Source organism: Vombatus ursinus, unplaced genomic scaffold, assembly GCF_900497805.2.
Source record: "Vombatus ursinus unplaced genomic scaffold, bare-nosed wombat genome assembly UNPS02014813.1, whole genome shotgun sequence".
Taxonomy (NCBI): Eukaryota; Metazoa; Chordata; class Mammalia; order Diprotodontia; family Vombatidae; genus Vombatus; species Vombatus ursinus.
In genome coordinates, this window is record NW_020954591.1 from 19913017 (window position 1) to 19928067 (window position 15051).

Here is a 15051-nt window from a genome sequence, read left to right on the forward strand (position 1 = left end):
TATAATTTTCCTTTTTTGTTATATTAGCCAATCTCATATGTGCGAGGTGGTACCTCAGAGTTTTTTTAATTTTCATTCCTCTAATCAACAGTGATTTAGAGTATTTTTTCATATGGCTATGGATAGCTTTATTTCTTCATCTGAGAACTACCTGTTCATTTCCTTTGACCATTTATCAATTGGGGAATGACTTGTAATCTTATCAGTTTGACTCAGTTCCCTATGTATTTGAGAAATGAGGACTATCAGAGGCACTTACTGTAAAAAAAAAATTTCTCCACTTTGCTTCTAATCTTGGTTGCATTAGTTTTGTTTATGCAAAACCTTTAAAATTTAATGTAATCAAAATTATCCATTTTACATCTCATAATGCTATCTCTTGTTTTGTTATAAATTCTTCTCTTCTCCATAGATCTAACAGATAAACTATTCCATGCTCCCCCATTTTTCCCTTGGTATCACCCTTTATGTTTACTCTATAGCTATTTTTACTTTATTTTGGTAAATGGTATAAAATGTTGGTCTCTACCTAGTTTTTCCTCAACTGTTTTCCAGTTGTTCTGGCAGTTTTTGTCAAATAATGAGTCCTGTCCCAAAAGCTTGGATCTTCCTGTTTCAAATATATATTTTCTAAAAAGTTTTCATGTTACTTACAACAGCCCCATGAGACTATGAAGCATTGTTATTGACATGAAGAAACTGAAGTTTTGAGATTTGCCCAGTGTAATAAGAGCTAGTAGATGGTAGAGCCAAGATTAGAACCCAAGTCTGTTAACTTCTAATCTGTTGTTTTTATCACTATACTTTGCTGCCTATACTTCCTTCACTTCCTTTCTAATAGAAAGATGAATTGTCTAAGCTAAGAAAGACTCCAAATCACATGAGGAGTTAGTAGTTTTTTTAAACCAGCTTTTGAATGCCCACTAGTGCCACGCACTGTGCCTGGCACTAAGGTACAAAGACAAAAACAAACCCAATCCCAGCCTTATATACTGCTGGTCTGAAACAACATGTACACAGGAAGGAAATGCAAAATAAAGACAAAAGTAATTTTGGAGCAGGGGGAAACATGAAGAACTGGGGATTCCAAGAGTGTGCAGCAGTGAAGAACCAATTAAGAATAGGTAACGTGCCTTCTTCTAAGGTGTTCAGCAACTTTGGAGAAGCAAGAAAAGGTTCATAGCAGGAACAATATTGGGTTGGGATTTGAAAAGAGATGATGGAATGACTCTCTAGGAGCAAGATACTTTGGGGAAATATAGATGATGTAAAAAAAAACAATAAAAATTTATTTAAAAAAAGAAAAGGGATGATTAGAGACAAGGATCAAAGGTTAGAAGATAGCATAATTGGTAACTAAAGGATCAAGATTTTGAAGAGGGTAGAGTGAGGCCAGAATAAGGGTGATGACCTGAGAAAATAGTGTACAGTGGAGTGACTAGAGGTTAAATTGAGGAGAATCGAAGCATAATAAAAGTTGAAAGAGATTGGACCCTTATAATTCTCCATCATGTTAATAGAACATTCGTAGATGAAAAAAAACAAGGACTTGGCCATCCCTGTGTGTGACTGAGGTAGAATAAAGATGCAGATATTGAGAGATGAGGTTAATGAACTGGTAAATAGGGCGCCTGAGGGAACTCCAACATGTATATTAAAGTATTCAAGTATAAGGGAAGGAGTTGGGGCAGAAAAGAAGACTGTGAGTCAAGTACTGAATTTCTTGAGAAAAGGAAAATGACCTGGGAGCTAGGTAAGTGCCGCCAGATTCGGGATAGAGTAACATGTCTGGCTGAAGTGAATCTCAGAGGAAGAAAGTCTGCCAAGTGATGGTGGCAGGGTCGTGAGGTGGCACTGAGTAAGAAGTATACCTTTCCTCTTCCAGGACCATTGTGTTTGGGAGAGCATCCACAAGGTTGACCGTGGATGTGGTGCCTTCCTGAAGGAACCAGTTTTTACTGATTGCAAGAAGATGCAAGGAGGGTGAGAGGAAGATAACTGGTAGCAATGGCGATTTGTTAGCAATAGAACAGAGGCTCCTAACTATGAAAAATCAGAGGGCAGAGTAGGTTAGGATGTGAGAGGGGTAGGGCTGGCATGGATGGTGGTGAAGGAGCCAAAAAATGGTAGCAGTTTTAGTTTAGTACAAGTTTTATTTTGATAAGCAAATAACACAATTAGACCTCACTGAAATATGTAGCATATCCCATGAACAAGTTGTCGATTGTGTTTAACTAAAAGAATGTAAAAATACAAAATACAGTAGTGTGTTACTCTATTTGACACTGTTTTGAAGTAAAACAAAATGGAGCAAAACACTCTATTTTGTAAAGAGTATACTGGATCTGTCACAGGACCTGGGGTTTGAATTGCACCTGTGCCATTGACAACCCAGGAAATAGCAGGGAAAGCATTTAAGCAGCCTCCCCCAGGTTCTGAATCTATAAAATAATAGGGGAAAAAATATAGAATGATGGAGCTGAACTAGAAAATCTCAAAGGTCCCTTCTAGCATTAAATCTCCAAGGATGCGTGTACAAAATGAAGTTGACTTTACCTGTGTACCAAAAAGTTCCCTTAGGGTAAAATCCAGATGTGAAGGGTTACTTTAATCCTTTGAATACAAGAAGTTGTTAATTAAAACTCTACCTCATGTTCTCAGTCATCTTGGATTCCTTCCTCTCTCTCATCATCCACATCTACTCACTTGTCAAGTCTTGTTTAGACTGTCTCGACAAATTGAACAACACACATTCAGTATCTACTGTGGAAAGGCCTTTGCTAGGTGCTAGGGACATAAGGACTTTAAGAAGATATCATCTTTGCTGAGTAGGAGCTTACATTCTGACGAGGGACTAGGAGCTTACATTCTTTTTTTTTTTAATTTTAATTTTAATTTTTTTGGTTAGGCAGTAGGGTTAAGTGACTTGCCCAGGATCACACAGCTAGAAAGTGTTATGTGTCTGAGGCCGGACTTGAATTCAGGTCCTCCTAAATCCAGGGCTGCTGCTCTATCCACTGCGCCACTTAGCTGCCCCAAGGAGCTTACGTTCTGATGGGGACAAAGGGGCAGGCTATAAGCAGTATATACAGATAAGAATGAGTAGGCAACATAGTCTAGGAAAATTTGAGGCAGGGGAGAGCACTTTGAAGCTGAGATGGGGAATTAGAAGTGATAGTGAAGGTGATTGTTGAGTGCTTCATAAAAAATGGATGACACTTGATCTAATCTGAACCTTGTCAGAAGAAATGGGCTTGTAAAGGCTTAGATGAGATCAGAGTATACTCGAGACTTAGCGAATAGCTTGGGCCAAAGGTTGGAGACTGGCAACAGCATTCCAAGATCAGAGAATAAGTGAATGAAAAATCATTTATCAAGCACTTAGGTGAGGATACTGTTTATAGGCCAAGTGAGAAGTGTTGGGGTCCACTAATAGGGTGGTGCTCACTTGAGTGGAAAAGAGGGCACGAGACAGTTGATTGTAGTGGGTGGATTGAGAGAAGAGGCAACAATAACTTAAGTTTTGAGTCTTGATGACTGGAGGATGATGGTGCTGTCAAAGAAGAATAAGGAACTAAAGAAGGTCAGATTTAGGAGGAAAGGTAAGTTTGGTTATAGACACCTTGGGTTTGAGATACTGACAGGATATCCAAGTAGAGATGTCTAGCAAGCATTTGAAGATGTCGGACTGGAGTGCCGGTTACAGATTAGGTCTGTATATATAGATGTGGAAGTCACACTCAAAGATGTGATCATAAAACTTGTAGGAATGGATTAGATTGCCAAAAGAGAGTATAGAGAGAAAAGGGTGCAGTAGCACCCTGTCACTTAAGTAGTACAAAGAAGATGACAAACCAGTGAAAAAGACAAGGAAAGAAATGATAGATAGGTAAGAGGAGAACCAGAAAGAAGAGAGTAGTGTCACTGAAGCCGGAGAAGGAAGAAGTATCCGTAAGGGAATGGTTATCAGTGTTAAGGGCTGTAAAAAAGTAAAGGAAAAGACTTCTTGCCAAGATAGCTACAATGGAGCAGGCAGCCCCCAGTTCCCACATACCTGCTCAGCAAAACTTGAAAAACTACAGTAAGTGATTTCATTCACTCCAGAATTACACAAAAAGTCAAAAGGAAGCCCATAGGCAACAGGAAAGGAGGCTACCATCAAAATCAGAACCAGTGCAGGCAAACAAAGCTATAGCATCTCAGCAAGATCAGAGACTGGCAAGAGCTATGTAGAGCTTGTAAACCTTTGTATACAGCAGTAATAAGAACAGAATGTTCCCGTAGGATGGCCCCAGCATGATAAAACCACAATGGAGACCTTGGAAATGATTGGGAGTGGTAGCAACCAGTCAAGCATAGCATTACTCAGACTGGGACATCCCTGGGAGCCCTACCACTCCATCTTGAGATACCGTTGAGGACCCTGAAGATTCAGAGATCTGAACCTCAGAGATCCCAGGAGGGCTGAACAGAAATCTACAAAAGAACCCAGGTGAAACAGCATGAGACCAAACAGGGCTCACCACCCCACCTAAAAGGACAGAAAGGGTTAGAACCTAGCCCTGTCACAAAGCTCTAGTTCAGTAAATCGGAAAATACAACTGCCACTATAAAGAATTATTGTAGATCCACAGATACTTAGAAATCCAATACAGGAGAAAAGAATAACTCCCTAATAACTACAAGCAGAGATTCAAAGAAAAAAATGGATTTTCTATGAGGACAAAATGAATATCTAGAAGAAATTAAGAAAAATTAATGGGATAAAAACTCTGGAGAACTGGAAGTAAATAATTAGCTTAGAACAGAAAGTGGTAAACAATACCAGGAACCAACTCCCTGAAAACTAGAATAGATGAAACAAATCAGTTACTCCATGAGACAACAAGACATATCAGAACGAAATAGAAGAATTGAAAAAAAATTGAAGAAAATATAATGTATCAAAAACAACTTACTTGAAAAACAGGTCAAGGAAAGATAATTTAAGATTCACTGGACTTCCTGGAAACTGTTTTCTTTAAAAAAAAAAAGTCTGAATATTTCAAGAAACCATAAATGAAAACTTTCAGATGTATAGGACCAGATGGCAAAGCAGAGATAGAAAAGAATCCACTGATCACCTCCTGAAAAGGGTTCAAAAAGGAAAAGTCCGTAGAATGTCATAACCAATCATTCAAAGCTTCTAAAATCTAAAGAAAAAAATGCAAGTATCCAGAAAAGAATTCAGGTATTAAGGAATCATGCTTGGAATTACACAAGACTTAGCAGCTTCTAATTTAAACGAGAAGAAATCTTGGAATACAATATTGTAAAAGGGCATAGGCTTCCAGCCAAAAATAACTTACCCTGAAAAGCTAAATATAAACCTTTAGGGAGGAAAATGGATCTTTAATGAAATAGAGGACTTGCAAGCATTCGTGATGAAAGTATCAGAACTGCAAACTTCAAATCAGAAAATTTCAAATCAAAATCAGAACTTCAAAATGCAAACAGAAGTCAAAAGAAAACTAGGAAGGTTAAGTTTATTTGAGCTATCAAAAGGAGCTATAGGAAGATGCAGTGCTAACATTCTAATGGGGGTGGGGCAGGGAGAAATAAGCTTCTGGGGCAGCAGCATGTGATAGAGCTCAGGAGAGTATGAAAGACCAGGATAGCAATAATGCTTTTCCTTGAATTCCATACTAAATTCGGTAATTAATTCTCTGACAAAATAAACCTCTGTAACCCTCAGCTATTAACAGGATTTCAATAAATGAAACCCCTACAGGAAGCAGATGGACTATGTTATATACAGTTCAGATACACTTCTTTTGCCAAATCTATCATGCACATATTTGTGTTCTAACAGAAAGAATATTTGCACTTCAAAAGAGCTGAATTCTAGGCTCACTTTTACCACCAACTAGTTATGTGACCATTGACAGGTCATTGAACCGTCCTTAGCTTCAGTATTCTTTTTTTTTCTTTTCTTTTTTCCTTAATAGTATTTTTTTTCCAATTACTTGTAAAGTTAATTTGAGTTTCAAATTTTTCTACCTCTCTTTTTTCCCTCCCTCCAAGACAGCAAGCAATCTGATATAGGTTATACATGTACAATCATGTTAAACATATTTCCACATTAGTCATGTTATGAAAGAAGAATCAGAACAAAAGGGAAAAACCACAAGAAAGAAAATACCAAAAAAAGTGAAAATAATATGCTTCACTCTGATTCAAACTCCATAGTTCTTTCTCTGGATGTGGATAGCATTTTCCGTCACAAGTCTTTTGGAATTGTCTTGGATCATTATATTGCTGAGAAGAGCTAAGTCTGTCATAGTTGATCATCGCACAAGTGTCGCCATTAATGTGTACAATGTTCTTTGGGTTCTGCTCAGTTCACTCTAGCTTCAGTATTCTTAACTTTAAAATGAATGGATGAATTTGAGTGATTCTGAGTCCCTTTCCCACTCTTAATATCCTTTTATTCTTTTGTGTTATTTTAAAGTTCTTAATTAAAAGTAATTTGTTCCATAAATGAGTTTGGAAAGTTAAACAGGTTTATTTGTTGACATTAGTTAAGCAGTTTAACAGTCTTCTTTTTTATTCTTGAATTTAGTAATCAGATACTGTGAAAAATGTCAGCTGATTAAGCCTGATCGATGTCACCACTGCTCTGTATGTAACAAGTAAGTAACTTTGATCAACAGTTTTCATTTTCACTGAGCATGGCATTGGAATTTTTGTCAAAGGGGAAAAGTTAATGTTACAAATGGACTGAGTTTTATATCTATACCCTAGTTCTAAAAGTTTGCAGTCGCTTCTCAAGAAGTAAATATTACAATTGTTTGTTCTGAAGAGTAGACAAAAGTTCTTCCATGAGTTACATCATCCCCATCACATAAGAGATCTCAGATGTATCACCTTGATCTGTGCTTAATAACTGTAGCTTAACCTTCCAAGGTGGTGCCCAGAAAGCAGTAATGAGCATGCTGTAATGATCTGACTTTTGAGAAGGCTTCTTAGTCTTCTCAGAGTAAGAAGAGTTCATAGTAGACGAGTTGGCAAATCATACTTAACATTGAAATTAAGGTATAACAAATAATGTGCCAATTCATTTAATCATTTCCCTCAACTTATTTTCTTATTATTTATGACAATTTTTGTTGATAATGGATTTAACTCATGCCACCATTCACCCCTCCATATCCCTTTTGGTGAACCATAACTTTAGTTAGTATTCCATATAAAAAGGAGGGCTATTCAAATACCTGTGGAATACCAATGAATTCATCCAGTTTTTGTTTTTGTTTTTTTAAATTCCAGAAGAGCAATTCTGCCCTATTCTTTCATTAGTTTGTAAGCAGTTCTGCCCTGTACTCATAGTAGTTTTTACTATGATTTTCCCTGTTTGTCTTAATTACTGTTAACCTGGCCTGAAGTTCAGAACTTAGCCTAAAGATGAGTGCTCATTGGACTCTGTGTCTCAGCTCTCTTAGAGAATACCTTGCTCCTAATCATGGCTGTTATTTAAAATGTTAAGTAAGGGAAGCTTAGAACAAGTTGATTTGTTCAAAGGAATTAAATCTCACTAAATTTAGAGTCTTTTTTTTTTAAATTCTGTCTCACATTTAGATACAACAAAATATGATAAGGCAAATAAGCCAGCTCCACTAAGCCAGGTAATTTAGTTTCCCAAGCAATAAAGTAAATTTACAAGTTTTGCCTTGTCAGTGAAGCTTATACCTATAGAAAAAAATTTGTAAATTTTAAGATCATTTGAGTCTCAAATAAATGATTAAAACTTACAATTTGTACAGTTTTAAATCTTTATAATTCTGTAGGAAAATGCTTTTAAATAAATTTTATGCCCTGTAGCAGTTTCACTCATGTGTCTTTTAAAACTTCAGTGCTGAAGTGATATAAAGTCTCTAGTCTTCTACTGGTCTCCCTGTCATGGGTCTCTCTCCACTCTATTCCATCTTCTACTCACTTACGACGGTTATTTATCTAAAGCATGGGTCTGACCTTGCCACTCCCACCCCCTGCTCATTGAGCTCCAGGAGCTTCCTATTGCCCTCCAGGATCAAATACAAACTCCTCCATTTGGTGTTTAAAGCTTTTCATAAGGTACCTTCCTACATTTCCAGTCTCCTTACTTCCATGCACTTGATGATCCAGCTATTCCTTGAACAGGACACTACATTTCCTATCACTGTGCCTTTGCCTTGACTGTTCTTCCTCCCCATGCCATGCATGGTACACTCTGCCCCTCACCTTAGTCTTAGTTTCTCTGACTTTCTTCCAGACTCAGTTCAAATCCCACTTTCTGCAATAAACTTTTTTTGGTCCATCCACCACACTCTTCTGGCAAGTTGCTAGTGCTTTCCCATCTTAGATTCATTTATACTGAATATCTTGTCTGTACCTAATCATTCACATGTTGTTTCTCCCATTAGAATGTAAGCTCCTTGAGGGCTGCAACTGATTTCCTCTTTCTTTTCATCAACCCTTAGTAAATGCCCATTGATTTAATTATCAGTTTGATTCATATCATGTTTATGTTTGTCCTTGGCTTATTACCCCCTACCAGGTTATAAGTGTCTTGACAACCAAAACATGATATTATAGGATCATAGATCCAGAATGAGAAAGAACTTAAAAGACAATAATAAATAATAGTCCAACCTCTTCATTTTATAAATTAGGAAACCTAGTGGTTAGCCCAAGATCATGTACATAGTAATCACCAGAATTATGATTTTAACCCACGTCCTCTGACTGCCAGAACCAGAGCTTCTTCCTCTGTACCATTTTGAGTTCTCCAAAGGTATAGATTGTTTTATATGCCCAGAGCCTACCATATAGTAAGTGTTTGCTGAATATTAAACACCTGAGAAAGTTTTATATATCCTATTGCAACAAAAATGCTGATTGTCATGCTCTTCTTAAGTAAAATTGTAAAGGAAAAGTTTTAAGTGTATGGGAATTTATAAATGGAAATTTGAATATGGAATTTCATTATAATTTTTTTCCTTAGATGTGTTCTTAAGATGGATCATCATTGTCCTTGGTATGTATGAAAAACATAAAAACCTTTTTGGGTGGGAAAGGAGGAAGTCCTCAATTTGAAACAATTCTTTTTTTTTCATTAAAATATAAATTATTCATATAATTTCTGTATGATCAATAATATATTCTGAAATGATTCTGATACCTAGATTATTTACGAATTGAGATGTGGTTCTATTATTTTATGTGGATAGGTTTATCTACTAGCCAAGTAATCTAATTTTCTTATATTTTTTCTTCTACTCTCAGTTTTTTAAATTGGTTTAAAGTAATTTTACTGTGTAATCTTCCTTTTTTTTCTTTTTCTTTATATTACGATTATTTATCTCCTTTACTTTTCCAGGGTGAATAACTGCGTGGGATTTTCTAACTACAAATACTTCCTGCTGTTTTTATTTTATTCCCTTGTGTATTGTATTCTGGTGACCACAACAGTTTTAGAATATTTTATAAAATTCTGGACGGTAAGTCTGTTAAAATCTTAAATGCCATAGAGTTGTTTTCATTAAGCTGTTATATTGCTATAATATTTTAAGGATTAAACATTTGACTCAGTACTAATATAAGAGCTTATTAACCAGTTTCTAATATTCAAAATTTGCAATGAGCCAGATGGAAAGAGGGGGAGTTTGAATACTCCTTGCTCTCTGTTGCCACTTCTAGTTTCTTCCCCTTCCTCCAGCATTCAGTAACATCTCCTCCTTTGAGGTTCATGCAGTCCACATCCACCACCCAGTCAAAGCGTTTATACCCTCCAGTGCCTCCATGAAGTCCTACTCTTATGCCTCTTTGTGTGGAGGTAGACAGCGTCTCTGTAGGATATCATGGCAAAAGCCCTTGTTCCTACCAAGCTAAAAAGCCAAACTCTTTAATAGCCTCAATTTAAGAAGGCAAAGGATTATGTATGCATCTTAGAAAGATTGCCATCAAAAGTATATCAGTATGTAAATGATCTGTAATTTCATTGGCTTGGGAACTCTCCCTCTCAGTGTAGTTAACATCCATTTATGGAGTTAGCAAAGGCTCGGAGCAATAAAGTTGGTTTGCCCATGATCACAGAGCTTTTAAGTGTCATTGTTGGGATTTGGACCTAGCTCTTTCATCCTGACTCCAAGTCCAATGCTTTATCCACTGTGCTACAGTGTCATCAAAAATACCTAAAAATATTATAAGTTTTGGCCTTTAAAGGAGTATTTCTCATATCCAAGAAACTAATTTAGATGAGACATTTCAGTTCCCAGTGATACCAGCTAAAGCATCTCTGTAAATGTCGTCCAATAATGCATCAGTCAAATTGGAAGACTTTTATTTTATTGGAATTAAATTGGTCAAGAAGGTGCTAGAGAATGCTAACCCTTTCTTCCTATCTCAGATTTTTTTGAAAACAGTTGATCATTAGAATAAAATGATAGCTTTAATTCAGAAAACTACCCAGATTTAATACCCCGTGTCTACAAATTTAAGACTTTCTTATACAGGTCTCCATTTTAAAAACTCAAGTAAATAGTCATTAAAGAGCCTTAAACATACATTCCTATATTTGGAGATGACAGTATACTCACATGCACTCTTGTCTGTTGTTCTTTTATCTGGAGGATGAAGGTAATCTAGTAATCCTTGAATACAAACCAGTCATAATAATAATGTTTCAGGTACTTTTTATTGATGTTAGTATCTTAATGTATTATCTTTATTTGTACAAGCTTTGCCGCAGGAAATCTGCAGAGAATTGTCCAAAGGTAAAATGCATTGTTGATGTAATTTATAAGTAGATCTTGTTAATTTTCATGATTTCTTTTACAGCATTTATTGTGCTGTGTATTACTATTTGTCTTAAACAATGTAAACTTTATGTATAGATGGAATAAGTAGTTTCCAAATTTGTAAAATTTGAGGCGTACCACCAACCCATGGGTTCAAAAATAACTCCCTCACTAGTTTTCACTCTGATTCTTCCATTTCATTAATACTTTAACTTTCCTTAAAATGTAAACACATTCATCCATTTTCATTCACTGGTAGCTTAGATTCTCCAGTCATTTCAAAGTACTGAGGAAGTTGCGCATGGGGATTGAAAGGCCTAGAGTTGCCCCATGAAAACAAAAAGTTGGGGATGCTTGCTAGCCAGGGGACAGCATGAGGCCAAAGGATTCCTGGTTTAAGGAGAGGGATTGCCAGAAGGGAAAAGGGAACCCAAAGATAATTGTCATGATTTTGCTTAGGGCAGGCACCAATTAGCAGCATGTATACAATTTTTGACATGATTTATTTAAAAACTTATTTATACTTGACGTCCATTCAAGTGTGAATTTTTGTTGAAGGAATTAGATTGATTCTGTATCATTTTGTAATTGATTCTATTATTTAATTGATCCTATTCTGTATTACTGCCCCATTTTGTAAGCAACATTTCTTTGTCTCTGCCTATGAGCTAAGTTTAGAAGTTCACTTTTCCTGGTAATCGCTATTCTATTTTTGCCTCAAGGAAATTTGTTATCTTGATGCAGGTGGACACCGGGGAGTCTGGTCCACTATCTCTACCTTTGCGGGTGGACTCAAACAATAAACATTTCTCAGTCACAGGAGTTCAGTTTCCCCTCTGCATTAGTTAAAAGAACACTTGTTATCCTTCATACCTTCAGCTTCTGGGAAAATAACAAGATATCTGGTATAATCTTTAAATCCTGAAGCTAGCTCTAAGAGATACAGTATCCTGGATGTCCTTGTACCATTAATAATGGAAAGCCTTATCTCCCTAACAAACCTTTCTAGGCACCAAGGGAGTCTGCTAACTCAGGTCTACTAACAACATCTGCAATATGGAGAAGGGTCCTATAAATCAGTCAAGCAGTCCTCTGTGAAGAGATAGGTGGTTACTGCCCCTACATGGGTGCTAGCCTGCTCTTCTTCACGTAACCAGCCATGTTGGCCTCACCCTCATGAGGCTGTCTGTCCTGGAACCAATTGCATTGTCTTCTCCACATACCCAACTCTGTGCTCCCCAGAACTATATTAAGGCTTTGAGCCCTATCTCGTGGGTCTTTGGTTATTGAAAGAGGCCATTGACCCAATTTTTTGGTTACTGCTAGCCTAAGTAATAAATTGATCATGCTCAGCATTGTCTCTCAGTTTACTTTATATAACTTTTTTTTTTTTTTTTTGCTTAGGCAGTTGGGTTAAGTGACTTGCCTAGGGTCACACAGCTAGTAAGTGTCAAGTGTTTGGTCTGAGGCCGGATTTGAACTCAGGTACTCCTGACTTCAGGGCCGGTGCTCTATCCACTGTGCCACCTAGTTGCCCCAGTTTACCTTAATTTTCAAGCATAACACTGTAATGTACCAAATAAATTATTGAGTTCTTCCCTTTGGACGAGAATGTGCTTTTTGTTTTTGTTATCGCTGTTGATTGATAAAAGCTAAAAACCCATGACAGTAGTTTCAAATAACTAATCCTTAATAGTATGAGATTATAAACTTTCTTCCATAAGCTACTGATTGGATTTGGACCAACTCATCTCCTTTTGTGCTTTTCCTGCATTCAGAATATTTCTTCTACATGTATTCTATTATTATTTGTATCTGGAAAAATTTGTTGAAATTTTTAAATTTCTAGGAAGATTTTACCAGAGAATGGTGTAAAAGTTATAAATGGAAAAGGTATGAAAAAAATCAGCCATGTTCTGAACTAATTATTTTTTTCTCTCTCTTTCTCTTCTCAGACCAACCTAAAAAACACACGTGCACAATTCCACGTCCTTTTTCTTTTCTTTGTGGCTACTATGTTCTTCATTAGCATCCTGTCACTTTTCTGCTACCACCTATGGCTAGTTGGAAAAAATAGAACAACAATAGGTCAGTTGATAAAATAAAACTACTCACTCCCTAAGTAAATGTCTGTTATGAATTATGTGATGAAGAGAAGTCATAATAGAATCATGAAAAAAAATCAAGTGTAATTTCCAAATATTTGCTTTATGCAGAACTATGAACCAGCGAAGTATGAACTACTGGATGATGGAATTAGAATAATGCATACTAAGTCAAAGGCAAATATGTGTAATTAATGTTAGAGTTAATTTTCTCTGAAACAAGTTAAGAAAACAAAACTCATTTCAAGATTTTTTTGTAAAAGGTTGAAAGTGACTTTTTTTTCATTAAAATTTGGAAATTCAGCCATTAGAAATAACACTCAACAACATTTTTAATTGGGCATTTTCTAATCACTTGTCTTGAATGGTATATTCTCTAATTTGAGAAAATTGGAGAAAGGTAGATTGTTCAAGATCCCTACTCTCAGAAGGTATTTCCATTAAAGAAGTGGGGGATGAGGAGAAGGACAGGAAAAGAAATGTTGACATTAGGGGAAAAAATTAAAAACCAGATGAAGCTCTTTGGAAAATGTTTTTGTATGATGTTAACAGGTCAATGTCTGATGTTAGCAATTGGTTGATCTTTATTATGAATTTTTAAAATGATCTTTATACTTCCTGCCTACCAGGTAACTAGGAGGAGTGCTTTGTAAACTTTTAAAAATTCTTTAAATATTAATTGCTGCCATTGATATTACTATCACTCTGAGTCTAATTAACTATCCGTGCAAATTTTCATGGCCCATGAGCCTCGGACCTAAGAAAAAAGCTTCACGTAATTGAGAATTTTAATAAGATCTGAAAATACAAACCATAGCAGAGGTATGCATGTAAAGTACTCTGCAAGCTTACTTTGGTCAATCTAGGATCTCATCACTATGGGCACTCCCTCCAGTGGTGTAGATGACAACTCATTCATGCCTCTTCATCCTTTTTTTGATCCTCCTCCATGTCTTTCTATAAATCCTCCACAGATATTATTTGTACAGGCTATATGACCCACGCCTGTATCTCTACAGTATTATAGAAATATGAGCTACTCTACTGTGTCCGCTTGCACAGGTAACTATTATCTGTTGTGATAGACAGGCCTGAAACACATTTTTCATTAAAAAAAAATTCCTCATATCTATTTATATTTTTTAATCTATTCTTTTCTAAAGAGAGATCTTTTTCCAACAATATACTTGGTCTGAAATGTTTTTCTTATGCCATGGTATGGGATGTAACAGAGGAAAATGTTTTATTGTTAACCTCCTCACAAACAATATATTGCTTAGTTTCTTGGTTTTATTTTTTACAGAGGCATTCCGTGCACCTGTATTTCTAAATGGACCTGACAAAAATGGTTTCTTTCTTGGCTGGAGTAAAAATTGGAGACAGGTGTTTGGAGATGAAAAAAAATATTGGTTATTTCCCATCTTTACAAGGTAAGTTACTCAGCCTGAACTTTGGTCACGGAAGTGGTGAATTGATGACATTCTTTGTCTTTTTTGCTGAAGCATTGTGACAAATGGGCCTTTGGAACATAGATGGGAGAAGGGAAGTAAATATGTTTCCTGCATTTAAAAACTTAATGTGCATCACTTTTCTATTATCTGTTGCTTTGTATTCTATAAGCCGTTGCTAAAATAGAATACCAAGAATTTATTCTAATCTTGAAAGTAAACTGAAATATCAGATAGTATTGGAAGTTGTACTTAGGCAGTATAGCATAATGGCAGTAGCACCAGACACCCTGAGTTTAAGTCCTAGCTCTGATGCTTACTGGCTTTGTGACCTTTGACAGGTCACTTAATTTTTATGAATTTTACTTTTCCTCATCTGTTAAATGGGGACAGTAATATTTGAACTACCTACTTTACAAGGTGATTTTATAAAAGTGATTTTGAGAAAGTCACTTTTATAAACTTCACAATACTGTCTATATAAAGATGAATTACTACATATTTCATCTTAAAGTTTTCATAAAGCTGAAAAATGTTTATTAAATTCCTTATTATCCAACATGTTCAAGGAATGAGGTAGTCTACTTAATCAAATAATCTAGTTAATAGAGAATTGCTATATATCACACATGAATTAAAATTTTATAGATAATTAAAATACAATGAAATATATTTGCAATG

At 36.0% G+C, this 15051-nt stretch overlaps 1 protein-coding gene across 3 annotated transcripts in view; it reads left to right on the plus strand.

The window, feature by feature from the left end:
• The window catches only part of ZDHHC20 (zinc finger DHHC-type containing 20), a 90000-nt gene that overhangs the window by 58413 nt on the left and 16536 nt on the right, over positions 1–15051 (plus strand). For all 3 annotated transcript variants that reach the window (XM_027877693.1, XM_027877692.1, XM_027877691.1), the window contains exons 5-9: positions 6602–6671; positions 9023–9055; positions 9398–9518; positions 12773–12905; positions 14226–14352. In XM_027877693.1, the coding sequence (XP_027733494.1) occupies positions 6602–6671; positions 9023–9055; positions 9398–9518; positions 12773–12905; positions 14226–14352 (484 nt within the window). The remainder of the gene's footprint in view (positions 1–6601; positions 6672–9022; positions 9056–9397; positions 9519–12772; positions 12906–14225; positions 14353–15051) is intronic.